The sequence below is a fragment of the Callithrix jacchus genome, chromosome 7 (genome assembly GCF_049354715.1).
Source record: "Callithrix jacchus isolate 240 chromosome 7, calJac240_pri, whole genome shotgun sequence".
NCBI lineage: Eukaryota > Metazoa > Chordata > Mammalia > Primates > Cebidae > Callithrix > Callithrix jacchus.
In genome coordinates, this window is record NC_133508.1 from 123,546,737 (window position 1) to 123,567,337 (window position 20,601).

General features: G+C 35.2%; 1 protein-coding gene across 14 annotated transcripts in view; it reads right to left on the minus strand.

The window, feature by feature from the left end:
• ODF2L (outer dense fiber of sperm tails 2 like) overlaps positions 1-20,601 on the minus strand; it is a 91,272-nt gene that overhangs the window by 30,210 nt on the left and 40,461 nt on the right. For 7 of the 14 annotated variants that reach the window (XM_009001627.4, XM_035252044.3, XM_078332357.1 and 4 more), the window contains 7 exons: positions 15,028-15,138; positions 13,424-13,528; positions 11,386-11,544; positions 9,088-9,173; positions 8,844-9,006; positions 7,191-7,316; positions 3,631-4,341 (listed from right to left, as the gene is read on the minus strand). In XM_009001627.4, the coding sequence (XP_008999875.4) occupies positions 4,213-4,341; positions 7,191-7,316; positions 8,844-9,006; positions 9,088-9,173; positions 11,386-11,544; positions 13,424-13,528; positions 15,028-15,138 (879 nt within the window). In that variant the 3' untranslated portion in view covers positions 3,631-4,212. Of the gene's footprint in view, positions 1-3,630; positions 4,342-7,190; positions 7,317-8,843; positions 9,007-9,087; positions 9,174-11,084; positions 11,160-11,385; positions 11,545-13,423; positions 13,529-15,027; positions 15,139-20,601 lie in introns of those variants that run through there. The other 7 variants (XR_013520222.1, XM_078332359.1, XM_078332360.1 and 4 more) reach the window with 3 other exon arrangements.

Consider the following 20,601-nt stretch of genomic DNA (forward strand, 5'->3'; position numbering starts at 1 on the left):
TATAGCCAAAGCAAAAGCCAAAACCAACAACTCCCCCCAAGATCACCCATAGTATTTCCATCCCTTTATACAAAACTACAAGCAGGCACATCCCTTCCCAAGCCAGGAAAAAAATGTGATCTAGGAGAACACATCGTGCTTACCATGAACATGTCCAACTGCTGGGTATGTGGGGGAGCTTGTATGAGGGAACAGTGGCCGTGGTATAGGGTAGACATTCCCCCTTACTTACTAGCATCCCAAAATTCTAGCCTCACTTTCACTCCTCAGGAACACCTGAAGTCCTGGACACTTACCAACCAAGTAAGAGGGATGGTATGCATATCCCTCAAGTGGACTAATAAAACCCATCATACTGTAGGTGAAAGTCCCTGTCATTTAACCCTAACAGTCAATGCCTTCACAGCAGAGTAGTGGCCAAAGTTACCCCAGGAGCCTGGTCTCCTTCTAACTTAAGCTACTTCAATTGTGTCTTGTCAAAAGAGGCCTGGTGCTGTACAAACACACACCACTAACCCTTATGCCGCATACCCCTGCCTAAGTGCATTATGGGACAATCCTGCGAACACCAGCCTGCAATGGATTGCCCCTGAAGGATTCTTCTGCGTATGTGGAACCCAGCTTGCTCACGGCTACCTCATCACTGGCAAGGTACTTGCTTCCTAAGCACGATTCAACCTGGATTCTTTTTACTTTCAAAGCAGGTGGGCGTCACCCTCGGAGTCCCTGTGTATGATAACCTAAACAGAGAAAAACGATCCTTAAAGGTCAGAGGAAGCTAAAGATGGCAAGAGGATGAGTGGCCTCTGCAATGGATCATCAAATATTATGGTACAGCCACTTGGGCTGAGGATGGTTCATGGGGTTATTACACTCCGATATGTATGCTAAATAGAATAATTAGACTACAGGCTGTTGTAGAGATAATCACTAACCAAATCACCTCAGCCCTGGAAATGCTGGCACAACAACAAAACCAAACATGTGTGGCAATTTATCAAAACAGACTAGCACAAGACTACTTATTAGCAGAGGAGGAGGGGGAGGTCTGTTGTTAACTTTAGTATCTCTAACTGTTGTTTTAACATAGACAACAACGGAAAAGCAGTTCTAGAAATCACTTCAAACATCAGACAAGTAGCCCATGTACCAGTCCAAACCTGGAAGGGATGGGACCTGACAAACCTTCTAGGAGGGTGGTTCTCTAACTTAGAAGGATTTAAAAATGCTGGTAGGGACAGTAATCTATCATTGGGCTCCTCCTGTTTCTCCCTTGTTTCTCCCATTGATAATAAAAGCCATTAAAACTCTTGTTGAAACCACAGTTAACTGCCACACAATCCTGCTACAATGACACAGTGGATACCAACCCATCTCTCAAGGATAACCCCAAAATTAAGTTTCTCTTCCTTTTTCTGAGGTGTCCATGCCACCCCTATGTCACACCCAAAGTAGTTACTGAGAAAGTTGTCCCTTTTCCTGTAACCAAATAGACAGGAATGAAAGATTCTCCCTGGGGCCTGAAAGCTTGGAAGGATAACTCCTCCTTCCTCAGGCTGGGTCCCAAGGTGCAAGAACACTTGCGCCAGCAATATGCGACAGCAAGAGAGCAGAAGCCAGAAGAGGGTAGGCCGGAAGACAAATATCATTTGAAGATTGAGAGAGAGGCCGTCTAGGTACCACATAGCAGGTATGTCAAACTGGAACACTTAACCATTTACAGGAGACTATAAATCCCCTGCCTCACCTTCACTTGGAGCTGATGCCATTTTAGACCTCAGCCTGTCTGCACCCAGGTGCTCATTAAAACAGCATGTTGCTCCACACTGCCTCGTGGAGTTTGTTGGCGCACTCTCAGGGTTTGAACCGATTATAGAGCCTTACAATAATAAGATAGATAATGGAAGAAAACATTTACAACTTAGAAAGATTTGAGGCCCTGAATATCAAAGATAAAAGAGAAAATCCTGCAGATCTTTTAGTAAGGAAATGGGCTTTCTGGCTCAAGGGCCTGGCTGACACTGAATTTGGGTCATGCACCAGGTGAGCCCAATGTGTGTACTTAATGCTTCACATGGAAACAGTATTAAGCAGATTGTTAAATTCTTCTAGCATTCAGCAACTTTCCTTTGTCATGTTGTGTCACTAGGAGCTAAATACCAACCTTAGGAACTTTATGGTAGTCTTTTCCTTCCAGTCATCCTACCTAAAGCTGCAGGCACCAATTTTTAAATGCCATAAGCACGAATTACTTTGGTAACCGTAAAAAATTAAAAAATGAGAAAAGAGGTATTCATGGGTAAGACAAATGCATTACTATTAAAAGAAACCACTATATTTATGAAACGGATACAAAGGTAATATGGTGATAGTTAAGAGGAAAGCAGAGACTCTGGATGTCTGCCACTTACTAGTAGTGTGATTTTGGGCAAGTTACCTAACCTTTCCATGTCTTAGTTTCCTGAAAATTAAATGAGTTAATACATTATCACAATTATTAACTCTGGCACATAGTAAGTGCTTAATGGATCATAGCAGCGCTGCTGCTGGACTGCTACTGCACTGGAAGACAGCACTGTACACAGAACTTTAATGTTGCAGTCTTGAATTTAAATGCCAACTTTAAACTTAAGTTTCATACCACAGCCATGATAGTTAATCCTTTATGCTTACATTTTTCATATCTAAAACAGGAGTATGAATACCTACTTCTTTCAACATCTGTCATCTAGCCATGAACATCAACTGAGTATCTAGATACTAGTATGACTAAGACACATTTCAGCCCTAAAGGAGCTTACAGCTTAGTGAGTAAACTCAGGAGCCTTGCTTTCCTTTCATGTGGACATTTCTTAAGGCTCCCTTTGCCTTAGAAGATAAAGAAAGGGCTGCAAGGTCAAGTATGTTTTTTTAGTACCATGAGTACTATGATTTTTTTAAAAAAGTGACACTAATCTTGTTAGCAACTGTTGGGCAAAAAAATGTGGCCAGTTCTGACACTCTGTATTTTGCTTAAGAAAAATGCTATGAAGTAATTGGGTAAGTAAGTAAGTATTTGTGGATAATATGACAGTCTTAAGAGTGAGGGGACCAGTGGGGACCAGGCCCCCATCTCTGATCAGAAAAGAGCATAAAACATTTTAAAAATATATTTCTGTTCATAGGCTGGAACTGTGTAGTTTACAACCTGCCTCTTTTAGTGATCTTTTAAGACCTGAGCATTCCTTTGAATTAACAGCTCTCAAGTCATTATCCAAGAGGAGTCACTATCACTTAATCCTTTGTAAACCATGTCTATTCCCTTTTAGAGAATCCCACCTTGGCACACACAGTGGGAGATTACAGCAAACAAGTTCTTTGTCAACTTGGACAACTTCATCCCAATAGTAAAGACCTTATTTTAAAGCTTATTGATGTTAAGAGTGCTTATTTTGATCATCCCCATGTGAGTTCGCCACAGAAAGCATGGGATAAGCTGTTCTCCTTTAATCTTTTAGTTAACTAAGGGGCTTTAGAATGTCTAAAATAATAATAATATCAGATAATCATTAGTACAAGATGAATACAAGGGACTACAAATTCAAAAGACAACCTGAATGTCCGTTCTTTATAAAGAAACAATGCATAACGTTTTCATGTGTCATTAGCAGTTGGTATTTAATAGCTATGACTTAAAATTGTATACTTAAAACCTAACAAATTATAATGGCAACTCAGCATATACTTGAAACAATATTTAGTATATTGAGACATTTAGTATCTTTAGAAAGTATGTAATTACACCATTATTAAAAATTAAAATTCAGAATATTTTCCTTTATATTTATATATCACTACAATATAAAATAATTATTTAAAATCATACTGACAAAGATTTACTACAAATTCACTTGAATGGTGTCTACAGACATGACAAAGAATCCGACTTCTGTGTGTGTGTGTGTGTGTGAAAATCCTCTAAAAACCAATATAATTTAAAAAGAAATTAAACCAGAGATAAATAAGAATTATCCAGCAAGAAAGGAATAGTAATAACTATCCTATTTTAAAGTTTCAGTTAGATAAATTATGTTTCAAAAATCTTTACATAAAAACTCTAATACCATCACCCATAAATCATAAAAATATAACAACTGGTAGTATATTTATTTTTTTACCTAATCACATTTTAGACTCAATAAAAATCTACTTAAAGAAAATAAATTTGACAATTTATTCAAACACTGTTACATAAGAAATTTTAAGAAACTGTAAATAATTCTTAATACTCTCATTTTGATTTTCTGACTTCTCAAGACTATTTTGTATTTCTTTCAAACACACTTCCTGATGTTGTGCTTTCTAAAAAAAAAAAGGAAAAAAATACAAATAAGCAATAACGGCATTCATTTCAAAGGACCAGGGTCATAATATTAAATATATATATATATACAAAACTAGATAATTCTTTTTAATTTTTTAAAAGAAAAAATACTCATCTGATGTGCTCATTCTTAACTTAGAGCTCACTCTTCTTTAAAATTAATAATTAAAGGACACATAGTATATCTCCACTGATACTAATATATAACACACATTCATTTAGCCCCAAATTATTACATACTTAACGTGATTAACTTAATAAACAGGTTCTTTAAACTGTCATAATTTCTATATCATTTAACATATTTTCATATTAGTTTTTGCCATTTTCTGTCTAAAAGTTCAAATTTTATGCCAAAAGAATTAAATGTCTTAAAAATTGATAGAATTTTAGTTTCATAATGTCAACATTTTATTTTTAGAATCCCTTAAAAAATAAAATGAATTCTTCATATTACAGTTGTTTTTTGAGGAAAACATTTAAAACCCTGATACTTTTTTTTAACTAAGGTGCATATGAATTCTTAAGTAGGTAAGTTTACTGACAATGCTTTAGATAAATACAGGTTGCAAATATCATCTAGCTTCCAGTGAAAATATAGACACCTAGACAGATAAGAGAGAACTTTTACATCCTTCATATCAGATGTTCAATGACACCTGATACCTTCTGAAATTGAGCAATGACCAGCTCAGGAAATGGGGTGGGAACAAAATAATGTGCTAGACTGGGCTCTACAAAGTCACAGGATGAATATAGTGAATCTTTATGGAACATCAGTTTTACTCAATAGTTTGTAAAGACAAATAGTAACACACACTTATTTTGTAGGGTAGAATGTAAAATGTCAATGGATTTTAGGGTAATACATAAGACTTCAAAGACATTTCAGGCTTCAGAAGGGGTACCTTAGATTAAGCTGCTGAGGTCATCCTCAGATCTGTACACCTATCCTGCACCACCCCATGAGGGTACTTGGACAGAAAATACAAAAAGGCCTGCAGGTAAGCAGGGCACTGTGAGAGATACCAGGGATATAGACAACTATAAGACAGGCTCTCAGGGTGTTTACAATTCAAATGGGGCTGAAGCAGGCATATTAAGTAAATATTACCCACTGAACTGTCCCCTGGAAGGCACAAAATAAACTCATTTTTCTGCAATGTTTAAATCTATGCTTAGAATTCTAGAATTTTACTAGTGCAAAAATTAACAGGCTTGCCCAGGCGTGGTGGCTAATGCCTGTAATCCCAGCACTTTGGGAGGCCGAGGCGAGCGAATCACGAGGTCAGGAGTTCAACACCGGCCTTGCCAAACCCATCTCAACTAAAAATACAAAACATTAGCTGGGCGTGGTGGCAGGTGCCTGTAATCTCAGTTTCTCAGGAGGCTGAGGTAGGAGAATCTCTTGAACCCAGTAGGCAGAGGTGCCAGTGAACTGAGATTGCACCACTGTACTTTAGCTCAGGCAACATTGTGAGACGCAGTCTCAAAAAAAGAAAAAAAATTATCAGGTTCAACAAAACATCAGATCTTAAATCTGTTTATTTTAGCAGCTTCAGACAAGTACTAGGGACCTAATAGCAAAACCCACTTCATTTATTTTTTTCAGAGGCTTCAATTACATAAAAAACAGCACACATATTTTATAATATTAGAAACTCTAATGGTGAGTTAAAAAATATCTAGATATAAATGGAAGGTCTATACTAAATTAAAGGTGATGGACGTTTTGTTTGATTAAGTTGTCACTGAAACTTTTGATGGCAATACATTCAAATTGTGCATGCCAAAAATCATTTAACCTTTGAATCGTTTAGGTTTTCAACTTTTTAGACACTTGGGAATTAAACAGTAAATTTCATGGAGTCTCTGGATCCTGGAAAAAATACAGTATCTATTCTGTATGTCATTAATAGATAATTATTAGGTAGTTTAATTATGACTAATGCTAGCTTTCAGAATATTCTATGCCAATTGACTATTTTTATTTATTTATTTATTTTTGAGACGGAGTTTCGCTCTTGTTACCCAGGCTGGAGTGCAATGGCGCGATCTCAGCTCACCGCTACCTCCGCCTCCTGGGTTCAGGCAATTCTCCTGCCTCAGCCTCCTGAGTAGCTGGGATTACAGGCACGCGCCACCATGCCCAGCTAATTTTTTGTATTTTTAGTAGAGACGGGGTTTCACCATGTTGACCAGTATGGTCTTGATCTCTTGACCTCGTGATCCACCTGCCTCGGCCTCCCAAAGTGCTGGGATTACAGGCTTGAGCCACTGCACCCGGCCTGCCAATTGACTATTTTATGAGTATTCAGGAAAAAAAATAGAAGACGAATTAAACACAGACAATTTGGTATTTTCATTTCATGGCTGAGTGGACTAAAGCATCCATCACATATACAGATCTAATAATACTGAATATTTAACACAAAATTGTAACTTTCTAAAATATTCATTATTCAAGACAAATGTAAAGCTCACTTATAATAGTTTAAATTGTGTTTATCTTTAAAAAATGAAAAATTCATATCAAGATGAAATGAAGATTATATCTATAATTTTCATTAAGTACCTGTCATTGCAAAAGTAATATGTAGGAAAAGAGCCTGATGAGATTTGAGGGCAATCCAATACATGCCATCCAAGGAGGCAGAATAATACATTATTTGGCATAATATTTTTATTTTTTAAGTTTTATATTACTTTTTAAAATATTATCAGTAAAGCGATAGCCTTGATTCACTCACTTTGTACTTTACATGGTAAGAACGTTAAATGCTAATTTATTTTTTATGATAATATGTTAAACCATATTAATACTTACACTGTTCATTTTGCAAACAAGTTGATTTTGTTCTTCATTTTTCTTTCTAAGCTCAGTTTCCAGATCTGATATTTTAATTTGTAAAGCCTTCTCTCTAGATGATGTTTTCTCTATTTCTTCAGCAACCTGTAATTTTTATCAAGAGTAAAATAACTAAAGTGCTTTCATTAAAATATGATTTAAAGCCTTGACATAGTTATATTGTACCTCTTTTTTCTAAATAGATATTACTTGTATATATCCAAGTTTAAGGAAGTTTTCTTGAAGAAGCACATATAGCTTAAGTATATACTATACTTATCTTTGCAGGATGAAATATCTGCAAAATTGGCTTGAGATGGAAGAGATGTATATATTTTCACTGCTCCATGACTTAGGAAGCTGTTTTCCCCAACAGTGTATTTTTAAAACAGACTGAGACCAATTACCATTTTTACAGCATTTATATTCACCAGGGTGCTAAGAGCAGTGATGGAACATAAATTTTTCACTAAATGCTCATTATACACTTGGATTAATAGAATTGGGAGTGGGAATTGGTATACACACTTCCTACAAACACACACACACAAATACAGAGACTAGTTCTTCATTCATTCACTTCCAAACAGGTCTGAATTTGAATTTTCATATTTATCTGACTACTTATTTTAGCAGAATGTCTAGCTTAGTTATGTTCATCCAAGGAATCAGATATGTGGAAGCCTATTTGTAAGAATGCTGGGTTGGAGCCACAAGAATGAGAGTAGAGGCATGGATTGGTCCAGAAACAAGGGGTTAGTGGAAAAGACTGTCCTCTAACCTAATTCCTATGAACTCAGTTCTAAGTTATTAAAAAGATTTCTTCTGCATATATTCCAAGTGCAATTATGCATGAGAGATGACAATGTGATCTGAAGCTTATGGGAGAAAGGGCACTTAGGACAAATATCAATGCCCTTGGCACTTTCCCCTCAGTGTGGACAATGGTAACAGGGCAGTGATGGCTCTCTCATATGGGCAGAAACTACAGATAGCCCCATATTCCACTACAGCAGGAAAGGGGAGGACAGACATACCTCTGGGACTCTAAACTCTTTGGGAAGGAATCTGAGAGCACACCTGACATTTCCAAAATACACTTGGGCTGAACCCTACCAGACTATGCGAGTTCTGAGAGCAAAGGCCAGGTCTTATTCTATCTTTGCATCTCTAGCACTAGCAGAGTGCCTGATACTGAAGTATTCGTTGAATGCTAACCTAATAGCTATAACTGAAATTTAATATTGTATGTATTTATTTATGTCACAATATTTGTCAAAAGGGACTTGAACTTTATAGCTCACTGAATCCTGATCAAAAATAAAATTTTTAATTATTTTCACATTCAATTTGGTAGTATATAAAAAAGGAATGGGAGGAGATTATGTCTTCAAAGTGTCTTCCATCTCTGCCCTTTCCCCAGCCACATTACCATTTATCTAGTGAAGTAACTCTAGCCCAGCAATATATCTGTTTTGCTTGAAAGGGAAGATAGTTAAAGAACAAAAATGTAGTTTCTTCCTTCACCCTGTCATCAGGAAAAAAACAATAACTATAGGTTTGGCAAGATGTTTAAAAAGATGACCCTTTGGTAAATGTATTAAAAAGTTTCTAAGTAAAGGTCATATATACCTTTTGTCTTCCTTCTTCTAAAGCAGCTTCCAGTTGTCTGGCCAATGCTGTATATTCTGCAGATTTCTCTTTAAACTTAAGATTGCTGTGCTTAAGACATTCTTCTTGGTTTGCCAGCTTCTTCTCAAGCTCTTTATTTTCTGAATCCATCTGTTCTAATTTTCTTTTTACAGAAAATGTATGTTTTAAAATTTTAGTGTGCAGAGAAATATGCAGCACCAATGTTAAATAATTTAATACTTACTGTTGAAGGTTTTCACACTTCAACTGAATAAGATAGTTTTCCTCTTCCAGAGAAAGCTTCATCAGAAGATTGTGATTTCCATCAACCTAAAAGGAAAAAAAAAAATAAAAACTTTCCTTAGTCATTTTCTTCACAGTCAACTTCCAAAGAAATCCACATAATTTTTGTTAGAACCACCACAAGCAACAAGGTATAAATGTTACTACTCTTACTCAGAAAGACACCACGAACATGGTATATTGTCAAAATGGAAGTTTTAAATTCCTAGTTAAATTTAAAGAAGCTATGTAGCCTGTGTTGGAAAATAATCAACTGAAAAAAATTCGGGATGATGGCAATTAAAATATTGTGAAGGCAATCAAAAATATCTGAACCTTATTAAAGGACATTTATTAAATTGAAATATGAAAAATTTTAAGCAGTATTATTTCCTATTGTTGGATACCTAGGGTTTCTCTTATGGTTTTCTGTTTTACCTAAAAATATTAATTAATAATTGAATATCTGTGAAGTTGAAACTGTAAGTAAAAAACATTTTTGATGGCAATTAAAACATCTGAACCTTATTAAAGAAGGACATTTATTTTGTTAAGTTGAAATAGAAAATTTTAAGTGGTACTAATCTCCTATTGTTGGATACCTAGGCTTTCTCTTATGGTTTTCTGTTTCATCTAAAAATACCGATTAATAATGGAATATCTGTGAAGTTGAAACTGCAAGTAAAAAACATATTTTTGTGAAAAGCAAAATGAAATAAATCAACCAAAGTCACACTCACCCATGCAAAGACAGAGTATTTTTTTGCTGCTTCAAAATCTGGTTTGAATGATGTAAGAAGCTTTGATTTAAGGGAAAAAAATTCTCATAATTTCAATTAGTAATTTAGGCTAATCTATGTCATTTGGTATTTTCCTAGAAAAATCTCTTCTAAGGAATTTAAACTCTAAAATTTTTTCTCCATATTTTTATCTTTTTGTAACTTTTATTTGAAGTTTAGGGGTACAAATGCAGGTTTATTACATAGGTCAGCTTGTGTCATGGGGGTTTGTTGTACAGATTATTTCATCACCCAGGTATTAAGCCTAGTACCCATTCATTATTTTTCCTGATCCTCTCCCTCCTCCCACTCTCCACCCTCTGAAAGGCCCCTTTGTGTGTTGTTCCTCTCTGTTACCAATTTTTCACTTTAATTACCAATTTTTCACCATAAAATACTTAAAGAATAGTTTGCAAAATAATATTATAGTATCTGCATGAAGTTGATGCTTTACCAAGTAGATGGGAATTTAAAAATCAAGCCCTGACATGAGTGCCCTCAACTGGTGAAATCATTCCATTCTCATCATTTAGCTCCCACTTATTAAGTGAGAAAATGCAGTAAATTGGCTTTCTGCAAAATTAAAATCCAGATTATATTTGGAAGATAGACAGGAAATGCTTCCTAAAACTGTCTTGAAAATAAAAGAAAAAAGACTTGTCACCATCCTTGAACTGCTTCTTTAAAAAAATTTCATTAATTAAAAAAATATTGGCCGGGCACGGTGGCTCAAGCCTGTAATCCCAGCACTTTGGGAGGCCGAGGCGGGTGGATCATGAGGTCAAGAGCTTGAGACCATCTTGGTCAACATGGTGAGACCCCGTCTCTACTAAAAATACAAAAAATTAGCTGGGCATGGTGGCGTGTGCCTGTAATCCCAGCTACTCGGGAGGCTGAGGCAGGAGAACTGCCTGAACCCAGGAGGCGGAGGTTGCAGTGAGCCGAGATCGCGCCATTGCACTCCAGCCTGGGTCACAAGAGCGAAACTCCGTCTCAAAAAAAAAAATTGAGTGCTTACTATGTGTTAGGCATTGAAGTAGGAGATGGCTACCTGATGCCTATTCTGATGGCATAAAAATTATAATAGAAAAAGAAAATCCAGACTGGAAATAATCCCCAAAAATTTAACATACAATTCTACATAAATTCTAATATTGTAATGTAAATTTCAATAATTTACCTTATCCTGACATCAAGGAACATATATGTAAGTATAATTTTTCTCCTTTCATTCTATTACCATGTCTTCAAATGTCTATAGATTTGCATGAATAAAATAGAAACTTAAATTACCAATTTTTCTCCATAAAACACTTAAAGAATAGTTTGCAAAATAATATTATAGTATCTGCATGACGCTGATGCTTAACCAAGTAGATGGGAATTTAAAAATCAAGCCCTGACATGAGTGCCCTCAACTGGTGAAATCACTCCAAAGCATTCTTTAAACCCATTTAGCAAAACTCAGGACTGTTGGACACCTGGCCCTGAAGCTCCCTAATGGTGTGTTCCTGGTCTGCACATTTCCCCTTGCAGCACTGCAGACTCTCCTGACACTCGTGAAGCCTCCGTTTGGCCGCCATCAAGGAATCGCCGACATGCTCTAACTCCTTCAGATGAGATTCCATCTGGCCTCTCATCTGAGTTGTGGCAGTAGAGAAATAAGTGCAAAATCACATTCAGCATTAATATTTTTTATTACCTTAAATACCAGATATGTTTGTAATGTAAGTATTCTAGGTATAATGGTTTTAAATAAGAAGACAACTGAATAAACATTAATTTAAATTCTGTTAAATAAAAATGTATAACTAAAAAGTGGGGTAGACTTTAGTTTTCAAAAAGTTTCTTGAGCACATAAATAGGGTAAATTAGCTGGCAGGGTGGATGTTTAACTAATTTTTAAAAGCAAACTTTTAAAACCCTGACATTATATTTAAGCATAGATTATCACTAATAATCATTGCTAATAGAGCTGGAGTTGTCTACTGTCCAGCTATCAGTTCTAAAGGAATTGTCACTTTTCGTTATTTGATCTTATGACTCAGATACTTACCTAAATTAGAGTAGATTGCTTCACTCATCTTAGCCAAAACTGGTGGGGTCTACTGTTTATAATTTAAAAATAGCTACTATCATCAGTTCTCTCATTTGACTTTAATTTGGCCATTAATGTTACTATCAACAAATCTCTCTAATTTCATCTACATTCATCTGTTTTGGCTACTGCAGTTACTCACTGCAGCACTGTTGTGGAGATATGAAAGCCAGCAACCTTAAGAAATGGTGACACTGCTGATAACAAAAAAATAGCCAGACTCTCCCTGAGATTGGAACACCAAATAGTTTCTGTATAGTATGTGGCAATCTTGATTATAAAAGATAAAACCAGAAAAAAGGACCTCTCAATGTCCCTAAAACATCTTAGTGGCCATGAGAAAACCAGGAGACTTAAAAGAGTGAAATAAGAAAAAGAAAAATTCCATTAAAAAATAGTTTCCTTGTTAAATACCAGTAAGAAAACATCGTGACCTCACAGTATCTGAAAAAGACAGGCTCCAGCCATTTCTGCCATTTGAACAGGTTTGTAAAATATGCTTTTATTTACAGTGCTGCCTAGTAGGAAAGGAGACATTTGCATTGGTATGTCTCATGAGAAAAAGAGACCAAAAGACATGAAATGGTTTCTTCTCTGGCCTGCTAAAAATAGGTAAAAAGTAATTCCATGTAAGCAGTAAGTTGTGCATTCAGTGGGCTATCTTTATCTGTATAACTGGAGGATGCTTGCTCTGCCTGACTTCTTCTTCACATTGCTGCCTCACTTTGACGTCTCAATCCTAAGACAGGAGCAACCCAAAGAGAGTGACCTTACTAGATTCAGTTGGAACTGACCACTAACATCCCATGACCTCTGCTGCCAGGAATCAGCATCCTACAACTTTCACTGCTTCCTTATGAAAATAACACAAAAAACCAAACAGGGATGCGGTTTCATTTAAAAACTTTAAAATATTCACAAAAACATCATAACTTGCCAACACTGGCTTTCCCTTCATTCTGTTGCAATAGAGCAAATGAAAGGAAATGATCATTTTTTAAAAGATATTATTTTTCTTCAAAAATGCATTTAGCAGATAATATTGGCTTTGCTTTTTTAGATGTGAAAGATTTAGAACCAGAAAAAAGGGGTGAGATTAAAAATGTTAGGTACTTAGGTTTGTATACTATTAATTGATAATCATTTTTGAGCTATTTAAAGTCTGCTGTTGCATCAGAAAAATTAAACATCTATGCTATTCTCCAAATGTTAAGAAAAAAGTGAAAAAACATTCACATAAACGAACAACATTTCCAGCCTGGAAGAAACATTATTCCCTTGGAAAATGAACTCCTACAGAGGTTGAGAAGAGCTCTTACCTAAGTATGAACTAGAGAAAATGACCAAAATGAATAAATTTGCATACTATTCATAAAGTAAAAAACACATAAATATTACTTTATTTGAAATTCCAAACGTACCTTCTCTACATATTTATTTTTGGTTTTTGTTATTTGGTTACTTTTACGTAGCAAATTTTCGCATCTGCTTTTTACTATTTCAGCTGTATCTTGCAACTTTTGTACCTGAAAATAAAGTATACTGTTAGAGAAACATGTCTTACTTTTAGAATAATGAAAAAAAATCTAAAATTTAAAATTTCATTTTAAACAAGTCATTATTTTCCTATCAATATCGTTGATTGGTTCATCTAACGTTATTCGTTCTTTAAATATGGAATCACTCAGTGCTCTACCCCACAATGTTTATCTGATTTACCTGTCTTCTCTTATCAGTATTTCTAGACTCTTTACTTGAGCTTTGAAGACTACAAAGATCTTAATTTGCAGATCAATGTCACTTCAGAGACTCAGTCTCTGGTCCAAACTAGCTTCCATTTAAGCTGTTTTTTCCACCAAATCAAATCTGCTAAAAAAATATTATAGGCCCTGCACTCAGAATATGGCAACTCAACCACAGTATTCCTGCTGGGAGATTAAACTCAAATAACCAGCTGGAAGACCCTGATGAATAACAGGTTCCACAGTCCACCACAACCTCCATTCCTACCTCAGACCTGGATGGCTGAAATATTCTAATTGGATGTCTCAACTCTAGATGCAACCTCTTCCTACTTGCCTACACTTTGTTCCCCTTAAGCTTTCATCCTTAGTTCATTATTCTTTTTTTTTTCTGGAGATGGAGTCTTGTTCTGTCGCCTAGGCTGGGAGCACCATGGTGCAATCTTGGCTCACTGCAACCTCCACCTCCTGGATTCAACCAATTCTCCTGCCTCAGCTCCCTGAGTAGCTAGGACTACAAGCACATGCCACCACATGTGGCTAATTTTTGTATTTTTAGTAGAGACAGGGATTCACCATGTTGGCCAGGCTGGTCTCAAACTCCTGACATCAACTGATCTACTCACCTTGGCCTCCCAAAGTGTTGGGATTATAGGTGTGAGCCACTACACCCAGACAGTTCATTATTCCTTAATACAAACTCTTCCTTACTGACCAGTGTGTTACCCATTATGGAAGGACCTGCATAAGTTCCATCTTTCTCATGAAGTTTTTTCTTGAATACTACATTTCTAAAAAATAAAAGTTTTCTATAAATTACCACTGAACACATGCTCGATTTCATATATATTGTCATATGTCCTTTTCTTGGTCTTTCATGTGAATAAATCTGAATTATACTTTATTTATTGAGAAAGGAGGCGTAATGAACTTTAATGACCCTAGAAGGGAGTCGTTAATCTAAATCAATACTATTAAATATACAAGAGGACAAAAAAAGTGAGATTAATAAGAATACATTAAGGGTCACATTATACCTATGTAATTAATTTTAAATCTACTTTTAGGAATATCCAGTATATCCATATGCAGTGTTTTAATCAGGAAACAGCAGAATCATCTATTTATAAAGATATCTGAGACCTTAAGAAATATTTGACACATTTTATAACCCACAATAATAGCCCCACCTCTCTTCAGTTCTGTTTATTTAGACTGCAAACAAATAGTGTTTTAAATTGTCTACCAATTTTAGTAAACACTACAATAAATGCAGTAGTCACCTGAGTTTTATACATTTCAATAAGGGTTTTCTGTTTTTTTTCTACTTCTTGCAATTCTAGTAGTTCATTTTCAACAGAAACAACTTCATCCTTCAAAGAAGCAAGTGTAGTCTAGCAAAAAAGATATAAATAGATTTTATAAGTCATTAGAATACATTTATATTCTAGTGCTAAGGAATTATTATAAAAACATAACTCATATATTAACAAAGTTAATAATTATTTTTGATTGCATGCAATTACCATCTAAAATTTAGAAATTTCAAAAAGTTAATGACTAAATAGTTAAGAGTGACACCATTTTGAAAGGAATACTAGGTGAAAAAATCTCAGTACTCAGTAGATATTAAAATGTATAAAGAATTAAAATTATTAAGATACTAACATTTGAATATAGAAGTTAATAAAAAAGAAAAATAGACAAAAATTACACTTAGTACATGATAAAGGTTAGATTTTTAAATCAGTGGAGGAAACATGGACCACTAAATAAATGGCAATAAGACAACTGTTTATTAGAAAAAAATAGGTTAACTACCTGCTTCAACCCAACACTAAAGAAGCATCAAATGAATCAACTAAAAACTTTAAAAATTTTCAGACAATTTGGTAAAACTTTATTTCTTTTCAGAATAGCAAAAATCCTAAAGAGCATAAAATTAAAAGAAGATATAGAGAAATTAAAAGTCTGAGATTTTATCTTCCTTGCAAGCTTACTAGTTAGCCTACTGCAGTTTCATGGATGCTAGCAGAAGGAACAAGATTCCTGAATCAGATGCAGGGGACTTAGTACCCACAGCAATAGGAGTAGCAAGACTGTCAGCAATGGTATCAGTTTCCTGAGCCTCAATTTTCACAGAGCAACCCAAAGAGGCCAGGTGGTAACTGCATGTGCAGTCAAATGTATTACAGAGGAAGAAACCTGAGTTTAGGAAACCCAAATTTCTTACAGCAGGCAGTGAGCATGTCTACCCATGCTCCTATGGGAGGCACAATTATCATATTCCAAGGATATCTACTAATCAAGCATACTTGAAAAGGCGGTCTACATGAACAATGTCTCTGCTTACAAGACGTGTACAACTGTGAGAGCACTCTCAAAAGAAGCCATTTTAAAAAATGTGAGTGTATCTCTCTCCAAAATTTCATAGCTTTCCAATACAAACAAAATATGAAAAAATTATTGGCAAATGACAAATTGGATGTCTTGTCAAATGGCATTTGTCTAGAAAAATAAAACAATTATAAGATTAGTATACTTAATATATAGTTATATATTAATTAGGACAAAAGACAAATAGAAAAGATAATGAGTAGGTAAGTCAAAAAAGCATAAATGTGAATGATCAATGAATACAGGAGCCAATACGTTCACTAGTTATTTTTTAAAATGTTGTAGGCACTGAAGTTTCTGTTAATGAACAAAACAGACAAAATGCCCTTCCTTCACAAAGCTTACATACTGGAGGGGCGGGCAGACAGACAAAAAACAAGAATAAGCAGTAAAATATATCAAACACAAAAGCAGCTAAGAATGACATGTGAGGGAAGGCCTCCTGAGAAAGAGACTTTTGAGTAAAATTGACAGAAGTATGTCTGTTTAAGGGAAAAATATTCCCTTAAGGGAAAAAGGCAACAGCGGGAGGAGGCCTAGCAAGTTAGGGGAAAACAAGAGACCCAGTGGAGCAGAAATAAGAGAGAAAAGGGGAATAATGGAAGGAGATGAGAGTAGAAGAATGAGAGGTAATAGAAAACTAGATGCTATAACGCCTTGTAGGTATTTATTGACCAAGATATCTCTGAGGCGGGCGGGGTTGAGCAGGGGAGTGACATGATCTGATTACATTTTTATAAAAACAACTCTACTGCTATACTGAATGCTGCCTGCAGAGGCCAGGGCTGAAGCAAGGAGAATAGTCAGGAGGTCACAATAACAATGAGAGATGATGGAGGCTTCAATTAGGGTAACAACAGTGGTGGCTAGTAAGAAGTGGTCAAATTCTTAATATACTTGAGGTAGATTTGATGACAGAATGGAAGCAGCGTGTGAGAGAAATGATGATTTTCCATTGACTGGGATGAGAAAAACTGTAGAAATAACTATTTTGAGAAACATCAAAAGCTCCATTTTGGACATGACAGCTTTAAAACACATATTAAATTTCAAAGTGGAGATATCAAGCAGGCAGCAGAATATATGTCTGGAATTCAGGGGCAAGGTTAGATTAGAGGTATAAATTTGAGAGCCTAGAGCACATAGATGGTATGTAAAGCCACAAGACTAAATGAGATTACTTATAAAATTTGGAGAGACTTGCTTTAAAATTAGTACTTTTAATTACCTAATATTAGAAAATGTATAGGGACTGTTTTACTTATGGTATACACATTTATGATAGGCACTTTGGAAATATAGCACAATATTAAAAATGAGTCTGTCTTTTGACCATACAAGTAAATATATCCTAAGAAAACAGATAAGCAAAAAAGACTCAAAAAACATTTATTTACAATAGTAAAAACTGGAAGTAGCATATATATTACTTTTAACTAATATGTACATTAATATAGACATTAATAAAATCAAAAATTATATATATACTAAAATATTAACTTCAGTTATCTTTCAGTTATGAGATCACAGATGACTTAATTTTTTTTGTGCTTTTCTGTTTTTTCTAACTTTCTATAAGAAACAAATACGACTTTTTAACCTTCCAAATAAACTTTCTGTTGTGTCTAATAGAGGAGATTGCTGGGCCTTGGAAGCAGTATTCACAGTTTATTTTTCATTTGCAACTTTAAAATCTAAAACTATTCTAAAGTAACTAAAAGTAATAAAACACAAACATCTAGGCTGCAAAAAAAACTGCATTTACACTGCAAAAAACATATGCCAAACATAGATGTTTTCCTTAAAAATCCAGAAAATAATGCATTAAAAATACATTTCTTAATTCTTAATAGGATATGCTAAGATACAAACTTTAACTCAATGACTTTTGTAGTCTATATAATTCCATCATTTTATCAAAAACTAGTTTATAATTAATATTTTTCTAATCCTTTCTCTCTGAAGGATTTCAATAAGAAAATAAACATTATAAAATTGCTTCTTCTTTCCAAATAGAGCAATTTAAGCATTCATTTAATAAATATTCATTGAGAATTAAGTATATGTCACACCATCCCTGGGCAACCTGTGTGTACATAAAGATAGGAGTTTACAAGGAGAGATTCATTGAGAAGAATTTGGAAGGAATTTGGGAGGAAGAATTTGGGAGGAAGTAGCATTAGAGCTAAATTTTAATGGAAAGGTAGGATTTAGATACTGAAAAAAATAGCATTCTAAAGTATAAGAATAGAAAAACTATAGGAGTAGAGGCAGAAAATATGAAACAATTGCAGATAATGAGTATTCATATTTGTCTAGCGCTCAGAATAACTGTAAGACTACATTCCCTGGTCTCCCTTTCACCTACGTGGGGGTCATGTGCCTAAATAAGTAAAAGAGTCAAGTCATATGGGAATTTGGGGAAGGTTCCTTAAAAGGGAGGAAATTATTTTTTAAAGGGAGGTAATGCATTTTTGTTTGCCTCCATCCTATTGCTTGAAACTTGACTACAATGACTGAAGCTCCAGCATCTATTCTAGATCATGAGAATGAGGGTCATGACCTAGGGATGGCAGAACAGAAAGCTAAAAAGCTAAAGAGCCACATCAACTTTGAAGTGCCAACTCTGGACTTTTTCTGCATAATAACTATCTCTATTTTACTTAAGCCACTTAATTTGGCTTTTCTGTTATATACAGTGAAGCTGAATCTTAACTGATATAAGACTTGCTGAAATATTTAAAATACTTCCCTAGAGGTGCTAGTGTATTTTGTTTTCTGGAATTTTCCAATACATTTTCTGGCAAACTTTATATAACTTAAGATGTGAGACAAATCAAATTTCTAAATATAAAATGTGAACAAGATTGTGTCTAGTATTCTTTTCCTGTCTTCTTCCAAATTCTAATTCTGGCTTTGCCACTAAACTAGTTGCATGATCTTGTGCAAGTTATTTAATCTCTCTGAGCTTCAATGCATTCATCCATAATTAAGAAAAAGGATCTATTATAGTATTACATGAGAATTAGAAGTAAAAAAAAAATGTAAAGCACTTATCAAGTGCCTCCTACATTAATGGTAATTGACAAATAGTAACCATTACGGTTGCTACTCTCCAGAGTCATTTATTAAATGACTAATATATTCCAGGCACAGTACTAGGCACTAGAAGTAATGGGAGGATAAAACAATCCCTGGCCCTGGTATGTGGAGGATGGAGGGAAGAACAGCACTCAGAGGGAGACAAATTATACAAACAAGTAAATATAATGAAGTTCTACCCGCAAAATTAATATAGAGAGAATAAAACAGAGTAAAAAATGGGGAAAAGTTAGTAATGTGCCCTATCAGAGAGAATATCCTAGGTTTAAGGAGTCTTCTGCTGGAGCACTAAGCACATTTTAAAATCTCCCTTCATTCCCAAGACCAAACTAATATAAAGGAATAAGATGTTTATAAATCAACTTAATAAGAAAAACAGACCAAGGGCCATCAAAGGACAAAATATTTTTAATGCTCCTGGAGAAATGAATCAGGAGCATCTTTAGCTAAGAAGGAAGTTCATCCACCTGCTGAATCTAGAGAGGCACAGGGTTAAGAGCAAGAGTGAGTCTTAGATTTAAAAAGGATTAATTCAAAGCTGATGAATAGAACAGCTGACTACCATTACCCTCTACCCCCTACTCACACACTCAAGGCAGAACACCTGAAACTAGGAGTTTACTTCCTAACAAACAAAAATAAGAGAAGTCCTTCTCTAAAGAACTTGAATTAACTGTTTGGGAAGAACAGATGGATGGTGTTGGTGACCCAGAGCAAAGACGGGTCATTTGTATTTTGGCATTTTTTTAGGGACTACCAGTAAACTGCTAGTTTCCCCATAGTTGAGAAAAGTGAAGTGAAACCAATCAAGTGATGAGAACAATCCACATATCCATTTAGTTTTCTCTTGTTTTGCTAGTCTTTTTATTGTCTCATTTGTAAATTCTTAAATGTCAGAGTGGCTTGCACCTGTAATCCCAGTACTTTCGGAGGCCAAGGTGGGAGGATCACTTGAGCTGAGGAGTTCAAAAGGCCAGAAGCCTCAGCAGCATAGTGAGACCCCACCTCCACACACACACACAGATTAGGCAGGTGGTGGCATGTGCTGTGGCCCCAGCTACTTGGGAGACTGAGGTGGGAGATCACGTGAGCCTGGGAGGTCAAAGCTGCAGTGAGTTCTGAAAGCACCACTGCACTCCATCATTGGCAAAAGACCAAGACTGTCTCAAAAAGAAAAAAGAAAAAAAAAAGTGCCAGGAGGAAACAAATAAATTGAAACACTGAAAAGAAAAGAGAAAAAAGAAAAATCCTTATAGGTATTTTTAGATACTTGATGATAGGAACACTTGGGGAACACTTTTTCAAATTCTTGGAAATTCAACTTTTAAAAGATGGATTAGAAGATAATGACCAAAGAA